Here is a 23,216-nt window from a genome sequence, read left to right as displayed (position 1 = left end):
GTCTTCTCAACTCAGTGTCCCCGCTGGTATGATAATGCGATGAACTCTATCCATGAGCAATCTCTAACCTCCACAGAATGCACTCCCCAAAGCTTGTGACCTGGGGCTACTCCTCTGTGGTAGACGCACTAGCCTAACACAGGCCAGACCCTGCCTGGGTTCACCCCCCAGCGCTGCAAAACCACAAACACAACTCAAACTTACATATGTGAATGATTCCCTGTCAGGCCATTATACAACCTAGACGGGAGATACTGTCTTAGAATACATACAATTGTGCAATGGTTTACTTAGGGTACATATTAAATATAAGATTTCTAAACCATAAGACATGCAGCCCACCAACCCTTTGGGGGTCTTTTTATTTGAATTGCCATTTTATCCTCCAAACAGGTTACTCCAATTACTTTTTATTTTACACATCAGTTAAAAAAAAGTCAAGTTTTGTACATACATTGTGCTAGGCACTGTGGATACATTCACTAACAAACCAATGTCCCTGCTCTCATGGAGTTGACAGTCTAAGGAAGAGAAAACACACGACCCTAAACCCACACTGCCACAAATTCCTCACAAACTGAGGCAAGCTAAAAAGGCCAAGTCCAAGGTTTTCAAAGTCCATAGGCATCCTGGATTGTTATCAGGCCTGAGCAGTCTGGAGGAGTTTCTGTATGGAAGAATGGTTCTGGGCTGGGAACTAAGGCTTTTGTTTAAACCAGGTGAAACCAGGTTAGAGTGTGCACTAGAGGACACTCTAAGAGAAGCAAATAGCAATGGACAAAGACTGTGAGAGGGCCAGGCTCCCTACAAGGCCAGGACACAGGAGCCAGCCAGCACACACAGCAACGACAACTTCATACTTGACGTGTGCTACAACAGCCACATGTGGTCAAAGCCCCAAAACTAACAAGTGAAGAATGGCATAATAAATGATAACTCAAAAAGAGAAGGAATGCATTTTCAAACTGTTTCTGTGCTCTTTAAAAGATCCATTATTATTATATTTGTGTGCGTGTGCGTGCGTGTGCGTGTGTGTGCATGTGCGTGTGCTCTCACATGCCCAAGAGCCTGAGGAAGGCAGAAGAAGGTGCTGGATCCCTTGGAGCTGGAGTTCCAGATGACTGGGAGCTGCCCCGTGTGGATGCTGGGAACTGAACTGGGGTCCTCTTAGGAGTAAATGTCCTTAAGCCCTATCATCTCTCCAGCCCCTGGATGGCAAAGCTTTACGCATACAATGCTTTGCACCACATGTACCCTACACCTGTAATCATTCAATGAGACTGCATCCTACACCTGTAATCATTCAATGAGACTGCATCCTACACCTGTAATCATTCAATGAGACTGTACCCTACACCTGTAATCATTCAATGAGACTGCATCCTACATCTGTAATCATTCAATGAGACTGCATCCTACACCTGTAATCATTCAATGAGACTGCATCCTACACCTGTAATCAGTCAATGAGACTGCATCCTACACCTGTAATCATTCAATGAGACTGTACCCTACACCTGTAATCATTCAATGAGACTGCATCCTACACCTATAATCATTCAATGAGACTGTACCCTACACCTGTAATCAGTCAATGAGACTGTACCTTACACCTGTAATCAGTCAATGAGACTGTACCCTACACCTGTAATCAGTCAATGAGACTGTACCCTACACCTGTAATCAGTCAATGAGACTGTACCTAGGACACTTCTTTATTGCAGCTTTGATTTCTGGAGATTATCTTCCACAGGAAAACTGAAATCAGTGTTGAAATGTTTTAAAAATAAAGTGAAAACACAAAATATAACTTTTGCACTGGTTTTATGTACCCATGTACATAGGTAGCCATCATAAATTGAAGGACGCTTTTATATTGTCTTTAAGGGAAAAAACTCTTCAGAGTGTTTGTACTACAAATTATGTCCCTGATAGGAAAAACAACAACAACAAACAAAACACTTCACAGGTTTGCTGCTCAGCAGCCATCATTAATGGCACTCATGATCTCCTAGTGGAGAACAGGAAGCAATTGTATACCATTCTCTATGAACTAAAATGTCATCACTTACTCTGTATGTAACATCTTCTGTACCACCCCCTCATATTTTGTGGGGTTTTTTTCCTTTTCCTTTTCCCTGTTATAATATATAGAAAACGTTCATCCTGAGGATACATGTACTAAAAACTACCCCAACAGAATATTGCAGACCATTACGGTTGGTCCTTAAAGCTCGCTGAATGTTCCAGACCAATTTTCTAAACTGTTCATTGTTGATTAGAATTCATTAGTATCACGTTACAAAAACCACAGGCTAAAACAGTCTTTATGAACACACTTTTAGTAGGTATATTTAAAATATAAATATGTTTTCCACTCTATTATTTTTCTAAATAACTTTTTTTAAAAGAAAAAAAAAAGAAAATCTTCATAAAGGTTTCCAATCAGTGGTGCACGTTGCCCATTCTCCAATCATTTCAGAGTCTTATCTGCAAAACAAAATAATTGCTAAATTACCAAAAAGCAGCTGGGGGGAAAAAAAAAGCTCCACACAACTTTCAAAATGAAAATTGTAACTTTGTAAGATACACAGTGTAAAACGCTATCATTTTTATTGGGATGGGGGTGCACGTGAGTGCAGGTGCCCGCAGAAGAGGCCCCTGGGTGCCCTGGAGCTGGTGAGATACCCGACATGGGCACTGGGAACTGACTTCTGGGCATCAGGAAGGACAGCATACACTTAATCACTGAGCCAGCTCTGAAACCCTTCATTTCCAATTTTTAACATGAAAAACAAGAGCACCATCTTGCTTTAAAAAACACAGGCTATTATGCCAGACTTCAACCTATTCAAGTCACAAAACTTAACGTCAGATGATGTGTATGTTTACAAATACATCTTTAAATCGTAAGTTTAGTGGCTAGAATCTTTAGAAATAACAGGAAACAGAATTATCATCATGTTTTAGCATGTACTTATAAAACAATAACATAACCCCATACTACAGTCTTTCATCTGTTATGAAGGAATCTGAAAAAAGCCAATAGCATACTGATTTTAGGATGCCAACTGGACATAGCCTAGAGTCCCCAGGGACAGAATGTAACACACGTGCTGTTTAAATAAACTGAAGACCTGCCTAGGTCAGTCTGGCATATCTGTGGGCACATCTGTGGGGCACTGACCTGATTGCTAATTGATGCATCCCAGTGCATGTGGGACAGCATCATCCCTACACAGGCAGCCATGGGCTGTACATGAAAGGCAGGTAAGCGTGAGCCAGTGAGAGGGCGTCAGCAGGCAGCCTTCAGCTTCAGGCTCCTGCCCCCACCTCTCTCAATGATGGGTGAGATTATGACCCGGACTAAACAGTTTCCTCCCCAAGCTGCTTTTGGCCAGGGCATTTTATCCCAGCAAAAGAATGACAGCAGGACACAGGGCAAGATGAAAAGTTACCTTAATTACTTTTTTAAAAGGCAGACTGGAAGAACGGAAGGGCACAGCCCAGCACAGGGCGGAGGGCAAGGCCTTGCTCCACTAAACTCAAATCCCACAGTCTGACTGCCCAGAAGGCAAGCCCACTTCTTTTCCATGTCTGCCTTTAAGACTTGATATTCATCTTAAATATTCTGAAGTAAGTACGGATCTTGTAGTACTATTTCCAGACCTGCAAGCTCTTAAAAATCAAGAAAAAAACTAATACCTTTAAAGTCCAAATCTAACTTGAATTAAAATGCTCATTAAAATACAATTTTCTCCCTCTGGGTACTCACTCGGTATGAGAAAGTTTTAATTCTTCCCTTTGTTTTGCGGAACAGTTTAGATTCCCACCTAAAATGTAAATGAGTAGCCATTTTAAGCAATGTAATTAAAATTCAATCACACACAAATATTTGCACAAAAAGTTATGAAAGATAAAAAAGAAAAATATATAATCACACTTTAATTTTAGCTTTGTATATTTAAGTTTGAAGTTATATGTTGCTTCAGGTTTTTTAACTGAAACACTATTAAATGTCAGTATCACTGAAAGTTAAGAAAAATTAAAAGAAATCTAAATTTATTGTGTTATATTCTCTTAAGTATATCATGCCCTTTAGGCACAAGCAATTATCAAGATTAATAAAGACAACATCAAGTTCTTATAAAAATACACTAACGCATATTAGTGTGTACTGGTAAAATATATATATATATATATATATATATATATATATATATTATTTCTAATCCTAAACCAAATATGTTCAACCTTAAAATGAAAATTAATTTACTTTTTATTTTTTAGAAATGAGATGATATGAGGGGCTTAGGGAGTTTTGCTAATATACACCTGAGATTTTATATTATGAAACACGATCTTACTGGTGATGAAAAAGCCTAAGAGCAATTTTGAAGGAAGTGGAGGTTTCAGAAAGTGTGATTATAAAAACACTAATCACTAACACACACTAATAAAACACTGGCCTCAAGAAGATCAAGAGAGCTGCTTACCTCGGGCACGGTTCACCAAATACAGACAGACCACGGCAAAAAGTGCCACTGGAAAACACAAGGTACACTTGTAAACGACGCCTGTGTAATCAAAACTAAAGCATAAACCAAACTCCTCTCCATTGGTGCGGTGGTTTGAACAGCTATGGCCTCCACAGACTCTTGTGTTTGAATGCTTGGCCTACAGAGAGTGGCACTATTAGGTGTGGCCTTGTTGGTAGAAGTGAGGTCTCAGATATGCACAAGCTGTGTCCAGTGTGTTACACAGTTCACTTCCTGTTGCCTGGAGTTCAAGATGTAGAACTCTCAGCTCCTCTCCAGCACCACATCTGCCTGCATGTGGCCATGCTTCCCACCATGATGATAATGGACTAAACCTCTGAAACTGTAAGCCAGCCCCAATTATAAGCCAGCCCCACTAAAATGCTTCCTTATTAGAGTTGCCATCATCATGATGTCTCCTCACAGCAATAGAAACCCTAACCAAGGTAATTGGCATTTTAAAAACACTGCACTTTTTTGTTTCTGAAAGCTCTCAAGTGCCACAGTGTTTTCCCTACAGGGATCACTGCTTATTACCTCAGGAATGATAGGGCCAGCAAACTGCTGACACCCCACAGAAGGGAGGGAGCACACATCACACACACACACACACACACACACACACACACACACACACACACACACACACACAGAATGACTGAGAAACCACAGGAGGGAGGGAGCAGATATATCACACACACACACACACACACACACACACACACACACACACGCACACGCACACACACACACACAGAGCGAACGGCTGAGAACCCACAGGAGGGAGGGAGCAGACACATCACACACACACACACACAGACACACACACACACACACACACACCCTCCCTCCCCCCTTCCTCTCTTCTTCTCCCCAGAACTCCTGGCAGCTCCTGGCCAGTCATTTCACGGTCTGCAGGGATTTCTCATCTGAAGACACCATGTGCCTTTACAAATGAACAAATCAAAACTTCGCCCTTAACTTTCCACCCAGAGCCAGTTCAGAGCCCAGAAGGCAGAACTTGGCTTTCTGCCCTTACTAGCTCAGGCACACTGTCTAGCTCACTTTAAATGATATGGCAAAACCTAACTGTAAAAATATGAGCATTTTACTCTACGTTGTAAGAAGTCAAATGCTGCCACATGGCACACTCACAGGAAACACAGGCAATGAAGAAAACCTCCAAAAGCAAGTATCCCCGAGTATCCAGTATCATGCCAGCAAGGATGGAGATGACGGCCAGCCCGAGGTTCTGAATGGACTGCATGCTAGGATTTCAGGATAAAATAGCATTTCATTCTCAAAGGTCTTCAGACAGACTAACCACTATTAATGCTAGCATCAAAAACCACACACTGCTGGTGTCAGGAGAGACTTTCAGACAGGGAGCACATGGACAGATGTTAGTTTTTTGAGACAAGGAAGCTATGTAGCCCTGGCTGCCCTGGAACTCACTTTGTAGACCAAGCATGCCCCAAACTCATAAAGATCTACCTGGCTCTGACTCCAAAGTGCTAGGATTAATCACACCCAGCAGATTTTGGAGTTTATCCTGGACTGTCTCCGCTACTAGACCATCGGCTGCAGGACAAGTGAAGTAAAAAAAATGCCCACCTGATGAATGAAAGGGAGAGCTACCCACACAGCAGCCACAGGACCAGCTGCAACCCCCCACCCCCCACCCCCGCCTTTAGGGGCCTGGGACATGGATCACCCTCCCCCGAGAAGGGCTCAGATGGACAGGAGTGGTCATGTCTGCGATCGCCTCCTACGGGCTTTGGCTTACTCCAGTTGTCTTGCTAGGGCCTTACCTTGTTGGATGGCCAAGTGTCACTACATCTGACTGGACTAAGAAGTACCTAACAGAAAAGTACTCTTCTAGGCATGTCTGTTGGTCATGACTAGAGGAATGACCTCAGTGGGAAAGACGTAGACATGGGCAAGCACCTCCCAAAGGCTAGAGGCCTGAGGCAAATAAAAGGGCAGTGTGATGGCCGCTTCCCAGCTGCCGTGATGGATCTGCCTCTCCACAGGCCCAGAATCAGTGGGGCCAAGAAATCTCTAAAGCCAGGACCTAAACTAAACCCTCCCGCACTGGGTTGTTTTCCTCAGATCACAAGTAGGGAAAGTGACCAGAAATACCACGGCAGTCGCTTAAGAATGCATTCACTGACATTTCTCGTCACCTGCGGGTTCAGTGCTGGCCCAGAACTCTGAGCATAACTACAATTAGGACACGTGGGGTACTATGAGAACTGATACAGCAGAAGGCAACATGTACGACATGCAGTGAAAGTGCAATACTTACAATCCGTATGCAGTCCCCAGCTGGTGCTCGGGAACTACAAATGCCACCATTGGCCACAAGGCACAGGCAAGCAATGAGTAGGAGAGTCCCAGGAGACTCTAGAATAGGAAGGCAGAATGGTACAGTATACATCAGGTGACAGGTGATTTTCCTTGATAAAGATTAGTAAAAGTGACATAATAGCTAAATCAAAATGTAAATACATTTTACTGTAATTGGACTAAAATTTCAAATATGTAAGAAAGTCTTGGGCCTCTCTCAGTACTCTCCGCTGTTTTAACTATTTTCACTCGTGATATAAACTGTCTGGGTCCACTGTGCAGTCAACGGCACAGAGGATTTGGAAAAGTTCTTACCCAAGTTTCAGGCAAACTGATTTTCCTTAACTACAGATGAAGTCGTCGAGGCAGCAGAGTTATTCTATTGCTGCCCATGGAGAACCAATTCTGAACTGAAAAGCACAGCAGGGACCCACCCGCCATCACCACCACTCCTCAGACACTGTGACAATGCCGTTTCCGCAATCCAAAAAAGAACTTGCCAAACACGGGGGCGACATGCCTTCAGAGGCAACTCTGAGTGCCAGGCTGCTCTAAGCTACACAGGGTGGAGGTGACGGTAGCTGTATGGAGCAAGAGCATGTCTCAAGTTTTAAAAAAAGAAGAAAGAAAGTGTGAGTTGAATGTAAATGAAGTTATTACATGTACCTATCAGACTGGTACATGTAGAAATAATGCTGACACCCAACACTAGCCAGGAAAACGGACACATCTGTGCACTGTGTTATAGATGAAGAAGTCCCTGAGCATCGTAACAGAGGATATTCACTGTGCAAAGCTCTACAGCAGCACTCTACTCCTAGGGCCTAGATGTCCCTACAGGAAGACTTCCGAGGAACTGCCCACCACAAATTCTGATGCTCAAGATGCCCCTGTACCAACAGGTAAGGGACACAGCACTTCAGCCTGTACTCTGAAAACTCACACGGTGAAGACAACAAAAACATCATGGACTTGCGGCCACCTTTTAGACCTACTAAAAGTCTGGACAGTGCTTTTAACGAAAGGATTTATTTTAATGAAGTTCAGAAAAATAAATGCAAGAAATTAGCTTTCCAGTCATGAGACTATTCTGTTTCAAATTCTACTTCAGCTTTGGAGGTTCCCTACTAAATAAGCCAAATGAAAAACAAACCTTACACATTAATAATTGATAATCCTTTTCTAAAAAAAAAAAAATGTTTACTTTCTCAAAATTAACACCAAGTCACTTCCCCTCAGCACTGCCAGCTGGGTTTGCTGGGCACACCCAACATGGACTTGGGATTCTCTCTGAAGCCCTGACCACCCCCTAAACATTACCATAGCAATCCAGGGGTTCCAAAAGGTGAAGGCCAGCATCATGTGGGACACGAGGGTGGTAGCAACTGCACACAGAACCCAGATGACGTTCTTCCCAGTTTTATCCACCAGGAGTCCAAATACTGGGGACATGGGAGCTGATATGATATACACGATACTGCCCAGAGAGGGCAAGAAGTTAATAGAATGTAGCACAGCGTCTCTAAAACTACCAGACTAAGCAAGCCTAATTTGGTTAATGTAGCACTCATCTAAAATGACAACCAGCAAATAGAATTAGAAAAAATCAATATGAGAATTCTTTGGATTTTTTCCCTCAATGCAAAGGCAGGCCCTTGCAATTAGATTCTGCAGTGTTGGGGGAGAGGGGCCGTGGTTACACAATTTTTGTGGACTCTCTGCAGGCAGGGCTTATGCTTATGAATACCCCGTATCACATGCAACAGGAACTTAGAGAATTACGTCAAATACCTGTTAATTGCACTTGCTGACTGGGAAGAAAATCTGAATTTCTCTATGAAGAAAACTCTAAAATTAAAAAGAAAAGTGCATACATCAGAAAGAACTACTTTGTGTTCAAGAAATAAAGACAAGTTAACGAGAACTGGAACATTTAATAAGCTTTTCTTCCCCAACACTGTTCTCCTACTGTTAGCTCTGATCCATCGTCATCCAGCCATCTGCTGCGGCTCTCACGGAACCACTTCACGGACTAAAGCAGGGTTGGCCCACACAGTTTCGGAACACCCAATTCAAGGCAGAACTGCGGAGTTCCTTTACTGTGTAATAAGGAGTGCCTATGTGGTTTTTTTTTTTTTTTTTTTTTTTTTTTTAGGTTTTTCGAGACAGGGTTTCTCTGTGCAGCTTTGCGCCTTTCCTGGATCTCTCTCTCTAGACCAGGCTGGCCTCGAACTCACAGAGATCCGCCTGCCTCTGCCTCCCAAGTGCTGACTATGTGTTTTAAAGGCTACACAGACATAAAAACACATTCCTACACACACATTTGCACTCCCACGCCGCAGCGGCCAGTGGATGAGGCGAGAAGCAGACAAAGCAAGCAGGAACCTGCTTCGAACCCTGCACCTAATCGGGACAGAATCGGCCCTGAGTGGACAGGAGCCAAGGCACAACTTCCAGTCACAGTAAACAGCCTCCTGATCCAAGAACAGAAAGGAAATTTTAAAAGCATTTCTTCGAGAGAATAATGAAAGTATTAAAACAATGTTAAGCCCGCAGCTGTCAATGCCCGGTGTATCCCAGAACATAAAATCATTAGTCTAAATATACACAGTGTCCACAGGAGCAAAATGAACTACAGAAAGTGCCCACTCGTTGATGTGGCTCAGCTCTCGCTGTAACTTACAGGTGGAAGGCTGGAGAATACTCACTTGCCCAGCCCGATGAAAGGGAACACCGCTGCGTAGTAGCAGACGCAGATGAGGAAGATCAGCCACAGGGGTAAGGAGAAGTCCTTTATATCAGTCAACTTAATGACTTCACCTTGGGAAAGGGAAGACGTAATAGTTCATAAAACCTGAGGGCCTTTCATCTACAGGCATCATTTTTATTCATATAATTAAACATTTGTTTTCTAGAAAATTCCACAAACAGCATCTCTGAGATAACTTACCAAGTAATAAGAAGAAAAAAACAGAAGTTACAGTTGTTCCCTTTTATGGGAACTAAAATCATTTTACTAATATACAAAACAAAATCAAGAATGTACACTCTGTCATAACGTTTAAACAGAGGAATACATACAGAAATTTAGATGAGCAGAAATGAACCTGGAAATATAAACATTCAGCATCACAGCGCTGCACCGTGTCTAAGCTACTACTGTAAAGTATCATTAAAGGTCCCCTGAGTCCCACTCTTCTTTCACGCTGATGACGTACCTGTTTTTCCTTGTTCTTTATGAAGGATTTTCTCTGCTCTCCGGTCCAAATAAGCAAGGACCAAGGCACAGATTAGTGAAAGAATGCATGTCACACCCCCTAAATAAAGGAGAGAAGTTTTAAAAAAGGCCAAGGGCTGGGAGAAGCAGCACACTGCATAAAGAGCCACAGTGCAGCCACTGAGCAAAGGCATCCAGAGTCAGGGCTAAGGACAGCCTACCACGCCACACGCACACAGGAGTACACCAAGACCCAAAACTTTTCAGAAAATGGAGATAAATTATCTCGTCCTAGATAAAAGAACTAGTTGTGGGCAGCAAAGAATGAGCCGAGGCTCCTGGCTTTCAACTTGGTGGACTCCCCACCACTCCACACCACATCTGAGCTCAAGGGCCCCAATCTTCCTCCTGCTGTCTGTGACTATGAGCTCACCTGGACACACTCCTTGGCTGACCTCACCTCACACTCAGTCCCATGGAACATACAATACACAAATAAAAGCACTGAGGGACACAAGGGCCAATCAGATCCTGTTTCAGAAGTGGCAATTAAAGTACAAAGACACGACTGTCTATTTCTAAACAGTCCGAAGAACTAGCGAACTATGGAGGCAAAATCACACGCCAGCAGCAGCACAGGAGTCTGGCACTGAGTCTAGAGTTCCTTCCTCTTTGGCACAGTATCTCCCGTGACAGGCCTCCAAAGGACCAGACGTGGGACAGAAGGACTCGCTCACCAATCATGAGTGTCACTCCCAGGGTCGTATGGCCGGCTGAACCCAGTGCAGTTTCAGTCTTGGAATACAGCCGTCCCATGAGGTTCATATTCACTGTGCTTCCCTGAGGAAGGGAAAGACAACAGGCTTCTCAACTAGGAACACTCTGGGGAGGGGTGTGTGGTTACTTATTTACTGATAGTATCTTAGTAAAGTAAGTGTAACCAGAATCCAGATTACAGATTACATGGAAGATGATCTGGATTACACTGAGGTGGGAAGACACACCTTTAATCCAGATCTTTTGAGACGGAAGATGCACCTCTAACCTGGGCCACACCTTCTACTGGAAGCCTATGTAAGGACAGGGAAGAAGGAAGCTTTTGCTCTTTGCCTGCTTGAAATCTCTCCTCGATTTCAGTCCATTCCTTCACTGACATCAGAGCCTACTTCTTTGGGATTCTAGCATATACTAATCAGCTGAGACATCCAGCCCTGTGTACTGAACAGCTATTGGATTCTTGGACTTTCCGTTCATAGACAGCCATTGTTGGATTAGCGGGACCACAGTCTGTAAGTCATTCTGATACATTTCTTTCTATATATAGAGAGATTCACTCTATAACTTCCATTACTCTAGAGAACCCTGACTCAGACACTTCGGGTGTGCTATGAGGCTTTAAACGTCCCATCATTTCCAATGTGCTCTCTCTGCCTCTCCCTTTCAGATGAAGATCTGAGCGCTCCACTATTCCAGCCAATATGCTTCTGTTCTGCCATCACCTGCTCTGACCCTCTGAAGCCTACGCCCAATTAAACACTTTCTTTTCTAAGTTGCCTTGGTCATGGTCACGATGTTGTTACAGCAATAGAAAAGGAACCATGGTAGGGGGCTAGAGGTGAGAGAACTTGCCATCCTGGGAAGCCTCCCTCTGCAATCTTGGAAAGCAGCTCTGGCTGACTAACCTGGCAACTTTCCTTCAGTTGGACCACAGAGGCAGAAACAAGGCCGCAGCGACTGTCCCGCAGCAGGCCAAAACGAGAAAGATGACTCTGAGATCAGGCTGTTGGAAGTACGGTAAGACGTGCTCGGGATACGTATGTTTAGTTGGGGCAGCCAAAAGGATTTACTAACAGCAAGTACGTGGGAGAATGGGAGGAGGTGGGACTCAGGCTGGCACCGCATGAAGACAGTTGCCCTTGAGGGGGAGGAGAAATGCCAACAAGAACTGGTCTGAGGAATGGCGGGGAGAACATGGAGAACTGGGTGTAGGGTAAGTTCAGTCCAGGGGAACTGAACAGCGTATGAGTCAGAAATGGAAGAGAAAAGCCTGGACAGAGACAGCTAAGAGGAAACACTGGACAGGCAACTGCCTGTGGAAGTGAAGAATGTAAGGGAAAGCCTAGACAGGCGACATAAACTCAGAAGCCAGGCCTTGCTAATCAAACCTGCAAAACTAGGTAAGATCTCCAGGGCTGTGAGTGCAGATCAAAGGTCACGGCCTAGAGCACTCCCACATTTACAGCCATGGGGTGGGTGGGGGGCTGAAAGAAAGTCAGGAGACACGAGACAGGGCCTGAATCTCACGAAATGACGGGAAGGGGGTGGAGTGGCATTGCAAACCTCCTACAGACTACAGACAGACACTCCTCAGAGGCAGGGCTGCCGCTGTAATGTCACCTGCCTTAGTGCTTATTGAAACAGTAAGCCTAAGAGGAACAAATCATAAAGGAAAATCAAGAGATACTCAACCCCCCCCCCCCAGCCAGAGCTAGGGTGGGGATATTAGAATACCTGAGTGTCTTATGGGATGTATTCATCAAAATCTAATGCTGGTTTCCTGGGTACCCTCCCTAAGACAAAATGTGAAACACCACGATTATTTCTAATTCTAAACCCCAGGAACACTAGCTGACAGAGTGAAGTCCAATGAGGTGTGAGCATCATGGTGAGGGGCTGAAACTCCTGTCGGAGGGCTTAGATGACCATAGGAAATAAACACCTCTGATCAAGAACTGAAGAGCCGATGATGTTTTATTTCACGGCAAACAAGACAAAAATGAACACTGAGGGAGAAACAGTGGGATCCGTCAGCCTAAGCCCTTTGTGGAAAAAGGCTTCATCTGTGTGAATTTGAGTTTCAAAAGTTTGTGGTGTCACACACCTTTATACCTAGGACTTTAAAGGCAGAGGCAAGCAGGTCTCTGTGAGTTCAAGGCCAGCCTGATCTATACACAGCAAGTTCCAGACCAGCCAGGATTCCATAGTGAGGCTGTCTTAAAAAAAAAAAAAAAGAAAAGAAAAAAGAAAAAAAAAAATTAACTGATGGAGAATAGGCTACTTCACCATAGAAGGAGCTTCCCACCACTGGTAATGTGCAAGTAGAACCTGGATGGATCGCTAGAGAGACTTTCGAGGCAGGGTGCCAAAACTGGTGAGAAATTAGGCAAGCTATTTAATTCAGACACCTTGAACTGATGAATGTTCACTTTGCTATCTTATGCTATTTATGAATGAACTACTGAAGACAAAGTGTGGTGGTCTGAATAGGTATGGCCCCCATGGACTCATGTGTTTGAATGGTTGGCCCACAGGGAGTGGCACTATTAGGAGGTGTGGCCTTTACGATCAAAAACACTGATAATGGCTTATGTTGGAGAGGCTGGAGGGCTGGAGGAGAGAGGAGAGGGGGACCTGTGGTTGGTATGTAAAACGAATAGAAAATTAAATTTCTTAATAATAAAAAAAGAAAAAAAGGAAAAAATTAAAATTAAAAAGTAAAAAGCATTACACACAAAAAGGGGTGTGGCCTTGCTGGAGTAGGTGTGGCCTTGTTGGAGGAAGTGTGTCACTGTGGGGATGGGCTTTGAGGTCTCATATGCTTAAGCCACTCCTAGTGTGGCACACAGACTTTCTGCTGCCTGCAGATCAAGTTGTAGAACTCTCAGCTCTTCCCCAGCACCATGCCTGCCTGCATGCTGCCAAGTCCATGATGATAATGGACTAAACCTCCGAAACTGTGAGCCAGCCCCAATTAAATGTTTTCCTTTATAAGAGTTGCCATGGTCATGGTGTCTCTGCACAGTAATAAAACCCTAAGACACAAAACAAATGTCATTTTAAGTCCTAGAGAAATACATAAAAACAGAGGCTAGAGAAGTGGCTCCCTGTGCAATCGGGGGACAAGAGTTCAGATCACAGCAGCCACTAACAACCCAGTGTCCCCTGCATGCCTGAGAACACAGCTCTGAGGACACAGGAGACTGGAGCTTGCTGGCTTCCAGCCTGATTGACAAAACGCCGCAAGCGAACAGGTAGAGAGTGGCAGAGGGTGACAGAAACTGACAACCAATGCCATTTTCTGACCTCTGAATGCAGAGGCATCTACACAGACCTATAAACACACAAGTAAGTGTTTTTTGAAAGTGATATATAAAAAGCAATGCCTACTTCACACCCAAGTGTGCCCAAGCATACTTCTAAGACTCTGAAGAGATAATTTGCTTCCCATTGGGCCCTGCTGGGCTGTCGCCATACTTACAATTCTGGCCATGCTGAGTTGGAGTCCAAACACCAGGTTTAATTCTTTGCCTTTAAACCAACTCACAGCATATGTATTCTGGGCAACTGCTAAGGACTCTCCACCAATCCTAAATATGGGAGAAGAAAAGTCATAGCTTTGAAAGAAATCCCAGTTAGAAATTTTGACACTCCTTTGAATGGAGGTAGGCTTGAGTACTTCAGCCAATAAGACCTAGTGAAGTGACTACTGTGTGGCCATAAGCATTCCAAAGATGGCATCTGCCATTTCAATTCAACACTCACAGCTGGAGCCATAAGTTACTTTGTACAAAGGGTAACCACCCCCATCCTACACGAAAGCAAGCCACACAAGAAGTGCCACTTGAAAATAAACAGGTTCTTCAAGGCACCCAATCCAAGCATCCAATATGCAAAACCACAAGCTTCCAAGATGATTCCAGCTTCCAGCCTTCCGTGAATCTCTGCAGCAGAGATCCCAGACATCAGGACACAGACAACCTACTCACATACTCTACCTGCCTCAAATGTAAACAAAATGCAATTATTATTTTCTATTGTGATGTGTTGGAGTGATCTGGCTAGCTAAATTAGCAATCATGACAGACACCATCTGTCCTATACAAAACTCTGATATGGGAGAGCGTCTTTCATTCACATTTTGTAATGAAACCTCACTTTTCAGGCCAATACACAAAGCTCTTGCATAGTCAACATTCTTCTACTTCTTGGGTTTCAGTGTTCTTTCCCTTGGTTCCACATATTTATCAGTACCCCTTGAAACCCATTTCAAAGCTTTGTCACCTCCTCCACATCCTAAAAATAAGTGCTGCCGTGGCTCTGTCCTAGTCCAAAGGTATTTCCCTTCTCATCTACAAATAAGTTCCCACACTTCTTTCTACACTCTCCCACTTTATCCATGGGACATTTTTAACCACATTTTTGCTCCAGAATCTCTTCCATGCTCTTGTGTATATTTATTTCCCTCAGGCATACACCACATCTATCTGCATGCCCTTGGCATTCTGTCTACTGTATTCCTCAAGGCAGGAAGCCCAAGGCTTGACTCAGAACAGGACTGTGTAATGGACACGGAAGTTACGTGGGGGCCAGCCAGGCTAGAGATACTGTGCTACTTCAAGACACCTGAACGGGGGAGCAGAAAGACATACACACCACTCTCTAAGGAAGAGTACGATGCCCGGAGTAACCAACCTAGAAATTGATGGTCCATACTTTGGGGAATGAGATTTAAATCAGTCTAAAATACAATCAAGTTTTTAAAGCCCGGGAAAAGCTTCTGGCGAAGCTTATATATTGAACTCTACAATTAAACACAATCACTCAAAACACTAAGTCTTCATTAAAACAAGTACCTAAGAAACACTTACATAGACATAAGCTACATTTCAAGGATCTGAAATAACTCCTCACTGGTGGAACTCGGTCCAAGAATGGAGTTGTGTGAGAATTCTGAGTGCTTATGAGAAAACTCCAAGAACACAAGACAAGAGTCTTGTGACTTCAGTTTCTTCAATAACACAAAAATGTTCTTGGAATGTGTTTTCATGCCAGGTGTGGCACTAGGAGTAAGTTTACTTCATTACAACTGGCTATTGCTGCTTACATGCCTCTTTGGAAAAACATGCTTTGGCCACATCTGGCTTGTCAGCATTTACAGCTTGTCCTTGTGACTGACGGCTTGAATCATGTGACTTTTCTTAAGCCTCAGAGTATAAATTGTCTAATGCTCTGAATAAAGTTGACTATTGCATGAGACTTTAGTCTGTCTCATTTATTGGCTCCATTCTCCTAGGTCCCACCCTTTTAGAGCAGTCAACACCTCACAAAAGATACTGATGTATTTCTTTTAAATCCTTAATAAAGGACTGTTAGTGTGCGTGTGTGGATAGGTTGGGATATGAAAGGCCCTGGTTTTAATCCTCAGCATCAGAAAGATCCTTAATAAACATGCTAAGATAACATGAAATTATGGTACAACTTACCCAAAGACAAACCTCCCAAACTCCATCAGCCAAAATGCATTAACTATTCCACCCAGTGCAAAAATAACCTGTAAACAGTAATAGAAAAATAAATTCAGGATATTCTAAAGGAATAGGCAATATGACAAATCCTCATTCCCAGAATAATTTTACTAGCCTGAAATAATAAATCTGAGAAATTTAAATATTAATGCTCATGCATTTATCAGGACTTATAATCACCAGAAGGCAAGCCTCCGGCATACCTGTGAGGGATCTTCTGGGTTAGGTTAACCCACGCATACATGCCCACCCGAATGTGGCGGTACCATTCTATGAGCCGAGGGGCATCAAAGGAGGAAGCACTGGACGTGCAACCTCACTTCCTGTTTCCCGACTGCAGACATTGTGTGACCAGCTGCTTCATACCCCCGCCAACATGCCTTCCCCTCAAACTGTGGGCAGGAATAAACCTTTCTCCCTCCTAAGTGGCTTCTGTCAATCACAGCAATGAGGAAAGCGGCTAAGACAATGTAATTTAAGGCTTCAAATAAATTATACCACATGGCCATTCATGGGCCTGATTAATCAAGTTGGTCATTCGTTAAATATACTTTTGCCAAGGGAATTAAATAAGACTTCAGAGTCATTGTCAAGGAATGAATAAATATTTTGACCTTTCTTACCTGTCCAATGCAAACGAAGCAGCTGAAAATAACTGTGCCCCATCTGTGTGAGACAGGGAAATGTCATTTCCTCATATGATTGCTGGTAATCACAGAATCCTCTACCCATCAGCTGTCTGGGTTTTCTTTGACCACCCTGCATTCCAAGGAAGAGGAACGCTCATCTGCAACTTTCCTAAACCAAATGCTAATGTACAAAACTCCAGTGTTCTGATGGGAGCCCCAAGGTTCAGTGATGGCACAAGTTCATTCACATCATCATCCCCTCTTAAAACCTCAGCAATCTTCCAAAAAGTTCCCAGGGTCAAACCATTGAGAAGTGCAAATTCTTTATTCAATTTCTGTTCCGAGGTTAGAAGTGGAGGCTAGTGAGATGGCTCAGCAGCTAAGAGCACTCACTGCTCTTGCAGAGGACCTAGGATCAGACAGCCTACAGTGCCTGTAACTCCAGCTCCTGGGTATGTGGTCCTGGACTGGCCTCTGGGCACCTCCACACAAGTGACATAAAATAAAATGGCATAGAAGTCAATCTTTATTTTATGAGCTTAAGATTGGTCCTAGGAAATTCTACAGTAGCTAACTGAAGTGACTATAATTCTTGGTAACTAAAAACTACTTTTAGAAGACACATCTTAGGCAAGTTAATGGAGTTCCAAGTCCAACTTAAGTCTAAGTAATAATATTTCATCAAAGCAAGTAAAATAGCAGGGTTAGAAGAGTCTTCAAAGTCAGCAGAGCCAACTGTACTTCTGAAACCGAAATCCACTCAAAAATCCTTGTAAAATGGCCACACCATCACCTGAACGTTCTCTACAGCTGGAAAACTCAATCAATGTCTCCAGACAACTTATATCACCCCTATGAACAAGCAAGTGCCTCCTCCAAATAAGTGGAATTAGTTTCCCTGAAAATTCAGCTAATTATATCCCTTGAGACCCAGCAAAATATATTTAACACTTCCATCATACTCAACTACTTAAGATTCCTAAAAGCAAGCCCCCCAGGCCGAGCGGTGATGGAGCACACATTCAATCTCAGCACACGGGAGGCAGAGCCAGGTGGATCTCTGTGAGTTTGAGGCCAGCCTGGTCTATAGAATGAGATCCAGGACAGGCACCAAAACTACAGAGAAACTGTGTCTCGGAAAAAAAACAAAAAAACAAAAAACAAAAAAAAAAGCAAACCCCCCAAATCACATCACACGTGTCTTCAACCCTCATCCCTCAGACATGGTTTGAATCCACATCAGCAGCTTCACCCCTGCCTTCTGAGGGAACTCCCAGCTGTGTTCGCTAAGTCTTCACATGAAACACAGCCAACGAGAAAGACATACAGCGCCAAAGCTTACAGCGCTATTCCTCTTCAGCATCCAATGGGCGTGGCCACAAAAAAAGGTCAATGGCCAAAGAAAGGCAGAAACAGAGGGGGAAGTCTTACATCTTATCAGAACTGAGGAAGGGATGTATCTCTACCTATGTGCACAGACTTTCCATCTCCAACTCTCATTTAATCCCTGTAGACACTTGGGAGGTAGAAATTGTTACCCCACTTAGCAGTGAGGAAGCTGAAGGACAGTTGGGACTTGACCAAGTAGCAGCAAGAGGACTCACACCTGGTTCGTCTGACCCAAATTAAGAGCATAATTAACCTCCAGAAACTGATGCCCTTACTGCATCAACAGCAATTACTAGGCCTGACCCTAACTGATCAACAAAGCCTCAAGGACAAAGTCTAAGACAAAAACAATCTTTAAAAACAGAAAACAAATCCTCATGTCCACCATCAGTCAATTCACAAGTCTATTTAGTTCTTCGAGAAAAAACTTCAACCCATTCCTACATTCTCCTAATCACCAGTTAAATTTGCCCACAAATTAATTTTTCTGCAAGCTTACCGTATTCCAAATATTCGGTCTATCAAAAAGCCACCCAAGAAACACAACACTACATTGGGCCAAGAATACCAGGCGTACAGCAGCATGAATTTCGTAGTATTCACTTGCATGTCCTATATGGGAAGAAAAGAAAACTTTTTTCCAAATGGGTTTAACAATTAAATCAAAACAAACAGTAGTTACAGCTGTATTTCCGTACAGGGTAAGTTTCTTGAGACTCTCGCAGAAGCTACAATCCTTGCACTAAGAAAAACAGTCACACATGGAAACGTCTTAATTCCACATACTAATCCGACCTCATGGATTCCAGGACCAGTCACTGGTATGGGGGCCAACTCAGTCTGTTTCTATCTCCTAGATCCTTACGTCTTCATTTCTGACTGAATTATGGACTCCTCCCACACAGAAAAGAATCATCTTTGCCTAGTCTTACGGCCCCTACCCTCTTCAATTCCTATTAGAATGCAGAGGACAACCTGTATATCTTCCCTCTGCTCAGTGGCTTAAAAAAAAAAATGTAGACAACAATGGTCTAAATGTCCAAGAAACGACAAATATCAAATGTAATTTTATAATTCAAAACCATTCTAAGAATGCTGATAGGGACAATACTCAGCAAACAGCATCCACATTTATAAAAGTAAATAACAGAGCTTATCCAAGAAGGCCAAAGCCATTCCACAAACCACTTACTCAGAAGAGTAGACATCGGGTGTGTACATTCTCAACAAAAACTAGCATTTTTAGCAATACTGTGGACAGAAATCACAATTATCTACCTAAAGAATCAAACTATCTGTCATAAATGTGTCATCCACGAGTTCTTTGGGGAAATGGATTTGATCTCCAGAAGTCTGCAGCTTGTGGGTTTGCTGATGACAGTAGAATACAAAGTAAGTGGACATTTCAGATGGGGCACCCTGAAGGTCATGGTATCTCATCATCTGTAAGTCAGTGCTCCAGAACGAAGAGCAGGACAAGAATGAATAATCAACTCACCCGCTTAACCTGAGTCTGGAGGGCAGCGGGACTGTCATAGCAAAAGTAGCTACCTAGGAAAGAAAGAGCACACATTTCACTCGGAACGAGAATGTCTACACAAAATTTTCAAGTTACAATTCCTAATTAGTAACTACTCTGGATGTTTAAGATTTACACTATTGCTGACACCATGGAAACTATTTCTAGACCACTTCCTTAGCTACCACCCAAAGGAACTTCCACAATTTAGCAATGCGCATACCCAGCAAATACCAGAAACGTAACTAAAAGGTCAACATCAACTGTTTTAAATCATTTTGTTCTCTTCATGCTTCCCATGCGTATTACTGAATTCATATATTCGTGAAATAGCTTCCTTTTCCTTACTTAAAGCCACCAACACTAAAAGTTCTATATTCTCCACAGCTGCATGTCAGCTGTCTTCATTTTTCTTGAAAGCAGAATTAATATCAGCTATTCAAACCAAACCAGTATTTCAAACAGATTCTCATCCTGCAAACAAAATACCCAGGAGCAAATGACTGAGAAAATGCGGTGCTAGAGAGGAAAGGATCCGATGAAAACATAACAATGCCTCCTGAGGAGGTCAAGACAGGAGTGGGGAGAGGGCTGTAAGCATGACCTGGAGATGCAGCTCAGAGGTAACTGACAAGCTTGAGGAGGCCCCAAGATAACAAACACTGCTTCTGTTTCTGCACTGACTCTCCAAACACACAAAGCTACCAGTTCAAAGGTGCGCTGGCGAGGTAACTAGAGAGGCAGGACTCTGGCTTCTCAAACCCAAACTTTTAGCCCAATCTACCTACCAAAAATAAGCTGTCGGCTTGAGTAGGGACAATTTCTTCAAGCGTTTTGCCCTTGTTTCTTGGTTATTGATTCTAAACCTAGAACTTTTGCTCCTGATTTAGCTTCTAATAAGAGCGTCCATGGCAAGGTTTGTTTGTTTGTTTGTTTGTTTGCTTGCTTGCTTGTTTGTTTGTTTGTTGAGACAAGATCTCACTCTGTAGCCCTGGCTACCCTCCCTAATTCTTGGAGACCCACCTGTCTCTGCCTCTCAGTACTGGGGTTAAAGAAGTACACCACCATGCCCGGCTCAGTACTTCTTTTTAAATGGTATGGGCTCTATCTTTCCAAAAACTAGTCAACAGTGTGGACGAATTGCAAAAAAACCAAAGCCCAAAGTATCCTTTATACACCAGGAGCATATATTTCTGAATCTGATCCCTGAAATGACACTTTGAAGCCAAGCCAGTATTTACGAATCGGAACAGTTGCAGCGTAAATTAAAAACTGTAACAAAGGAGGTAAAGACTTTTGTAAAAGTATCTCAAGAAATTGCTTTCGGAGGATCAGATTTCTTAAGTGAAACCAACCACCTCAAAACAAGCTGGGTCCTGCAGGACTGCTTCACACAGGAAGGAAGGGTAAGAAAAGACGCCTGCTGTCAGGATGCCAGCAAGGTGCAGTGTCCCAAAGCGGGTGTGAGATCTAATGGAACGCCAAGGAAAGCGCGCGGGCGGGGGAGGGAGGGAGGAGGATGTCCTCTGGGGAAGAGAAGAAAAAGGACTTGGTCAACAACGCTCAGAAGTCTCCTGAGCACGGTACTCCAGGGGAAATAGCCGAGATTCCTTCTCATCGGCGTCCCCAGGGAGGGACTGCTGCACTCTGGGACTTAGCAGGAACAAAAGTCGCCAGCTCAGTGCCCAGGCCTGGCTCGCGACGACTGGACAGAGCAGGTTCCAAGCCCGGGTGGCAGAGCGGATCCGGGGACACGAACCCCAGAATCCCCCGATCGTTCTCCCTAGCCCTCCCCGGCTCACCGAAGCCAAGGAGGCACATCAGCAGCAGCACCACGAGCCGGTGCGCCAGGTGGCTGGGGTCGCAGAGCGCGGGCAGAGCGCGCGGGGCGCCCCGGACCGCGCTGTCCCCCTCGGGGCGGTCCCCAAGCAGCGCCCGCACCTCCTCATCCTCCTCCTCCATCGGCCGGCAGATCCGAGCGGAGCAGGAAGCAAAAGCCGGGCTGCGGAGACAGCGCTCACGTGACCGCGTGCGCTCACGTGACTCCCGCCGGTCACGCCCCGCCGTGCTCACGTGAACAGCTGTCCACGTGGTGGCGGGGCATTTGTATGCCGCAGTCTCCGCTCTGCCAATGTGGGTGGGGTGAGGTGAGGTGGGTCGGACCCGGCCCTCTGCCGGTTAGCGTCTGATTTAAGACCAGGAGGGTGTGCCGGTGCAGAATCCCCAGTGGATGGCTCGGCTTGAGCAGCTAGGCACCCCAAAATGCAGCATCCTTCTCACAGCTGAGTCCTCCTCTCCCTCACTTCGCCAACTCTTCATGCTCCCAGACCGGATGTATCTAGCACTTATGTACTGGGAAGGGGCCAAGTTCTCCCACCTCGAGAATACGGGTGAGAGAATTTACGTGGGGAGATGGATAGAAACTGATCATGTGGAGGGGGGCTGGCCGAATGACTGCGGCGGGAATGAACGTTGAATTCCTCACAAATGTCTGACCTGGGTTTTATACGTTTATAATTACACGTTTATATTGATCTTCGAATAAGAGAAGGAAGTCCAGAGTAGAAACGTGAAACGTCCTAAATGAGGAGCCATTCACAGATGTCCAGCAGAGTATCAAGACCTCTCGGTTTGATTTGAGAAACTCGATCGGGCAGCGCAGCCTTCTCCCGCACTTTTCTAGGTGTCCCCAAGTCTTTGCCGTAGAATTTGGAGTGTAGCAGGGCTGGATGCTAAGTAGCTGTGAAACATGCAGCCGAAGTGGAAGTGAGAGGCTCCAAGCCTGACTCTGGGGAGTCCATAGGTATGGCGCAAAGAGTTCCAAAGACTGCCTAGTAAACTAGGGATGTGTTTAAACCATGGCGGACGAGATCTGGAAGAAGAGGAGGACTTTTGAGTGTCTCCCAGATTTCTAGGTTGGCCCTCAAAGAGATCCAGATAGGGGGGGATAGGGAAGTAGAGGAGGAGTGTCGGAAGAGAGATATGGTTTGGAATGTTTACATAGAACCTGCATTCTATCTCCCATTCCCTCGACTGACACCTCCAGCACAGTGGTCTCACACTCCATCTTGGGCTTTATTCCTTCACTCAACATCAGCTGTACGACAGTGAGGGGCCTAGACCATCATTTTACACTTGTTGACTTTGCCCACAGGATAGATGACTAAACGTCTTGAGCTGGCCAGTTTTACGTCAATTCTATACAAACTGAAGTCACTTGAGAGGGGGGAACCTCAATTATGAAAAAGCCTCCATCCCCCCATCACCTCT

At 44.2% G+C, this 23,216-nt stretch overlaps 1 protein-coding gene across 2 annotated transcripts; it reads right to left on the bottom strand.

The window, feature by feature from the left end:
• Positions 1-332: 332 nt before the first annotated feature.
• On the bottom strand, positions 333-21,981 carry Mfsd1 (major facilitator superfamily domain containing 1). 2 transcript variants are annotated; one of them, XM_052731189.1, is made up of 16 exons: positions 21,749-21,980; positions 19,926-19,978; positions 18,927-19,039; positions 17,033-17,075; positions 16,368-16,435; positions 14,363-14,471; positions 10,842-10,944; positions 10,106-10,204; positions 9,596-9,707; positions 8,679-8,735; positions 8,208-8,364; positions 6,847-6,944; positions 5,694-5,806; positions 4,497-4,544; positions 3,776-3,833; positions 333-2,490 (listed from the first exon to the last, which is right to left on the bottom strand). In XM_052731189.1, the coding sequence occupies exons 1-16, from the start codon at positions 21,906-21,908 to the stop codon at positions 2,487-2,489; spliced, it is 1,395 nt and encodes a 464-aa protein (XP_052587149.1). In that variant the 5' UTR covers positions 21,909-21,980; the 3' UTR covers positions 333-2,486. The 2 variants fall into 2 exon arrangements, with proteins under 2 accessions (XP_052587149.1, XP_052587150.1); XM_052731190.1 differs by lacking the exon at positions 333-2,490 and having other exon boundaries at positions 3,772-3,833; positions 21,749-21,981.
• Between the last annotated feature and the right edge of the window lie 1,235 nt (positions 21,982-23,216).

Source organism: Peromyscus californicus, unplaced genomic scaffold, assembly GCF_007827085.1.
Source record: "Peromyscus californicus insignis strain IS unplaced genomic scaffold, ASM782708v3 Scaffold_9__1_contigs__length_137607984, whole genome shotgun sequence".
NCBI classification, from domain to species: domain Eukaryota; kingdom Metazoa; phylum Chordata; class Mammalia; order Rodentia; family Cricetidae; genus Peromyscus; species Peromyscus californicus.
This window is presented reverse-complemented; position numbering and strand designations above follow the sequence as displayed.

Coding starts and splice junctions, on each gene's coding strand:
- Mfsd1 (XM_052731190.1), bottom strand. CDS start 21,908: ATGGAGGAGGAGGATGAGGAGGTGCGGGCGCTGCTTGGGGACCGCCCC. Junction 10,205..10,841: donor GGGAGTGACACTCATGATTG/GTGAGCGAGTCC, acceptor TCCTTTATTTAG/GGGGTGTGACATGCATTCTT. Junction 8,365..8,678: donor TCAGCAAGTGCAATTAACAG/GTATTTGACGTA, acceptor CTCTCTGGGCAG/TATCGTGTATATCATATCAG.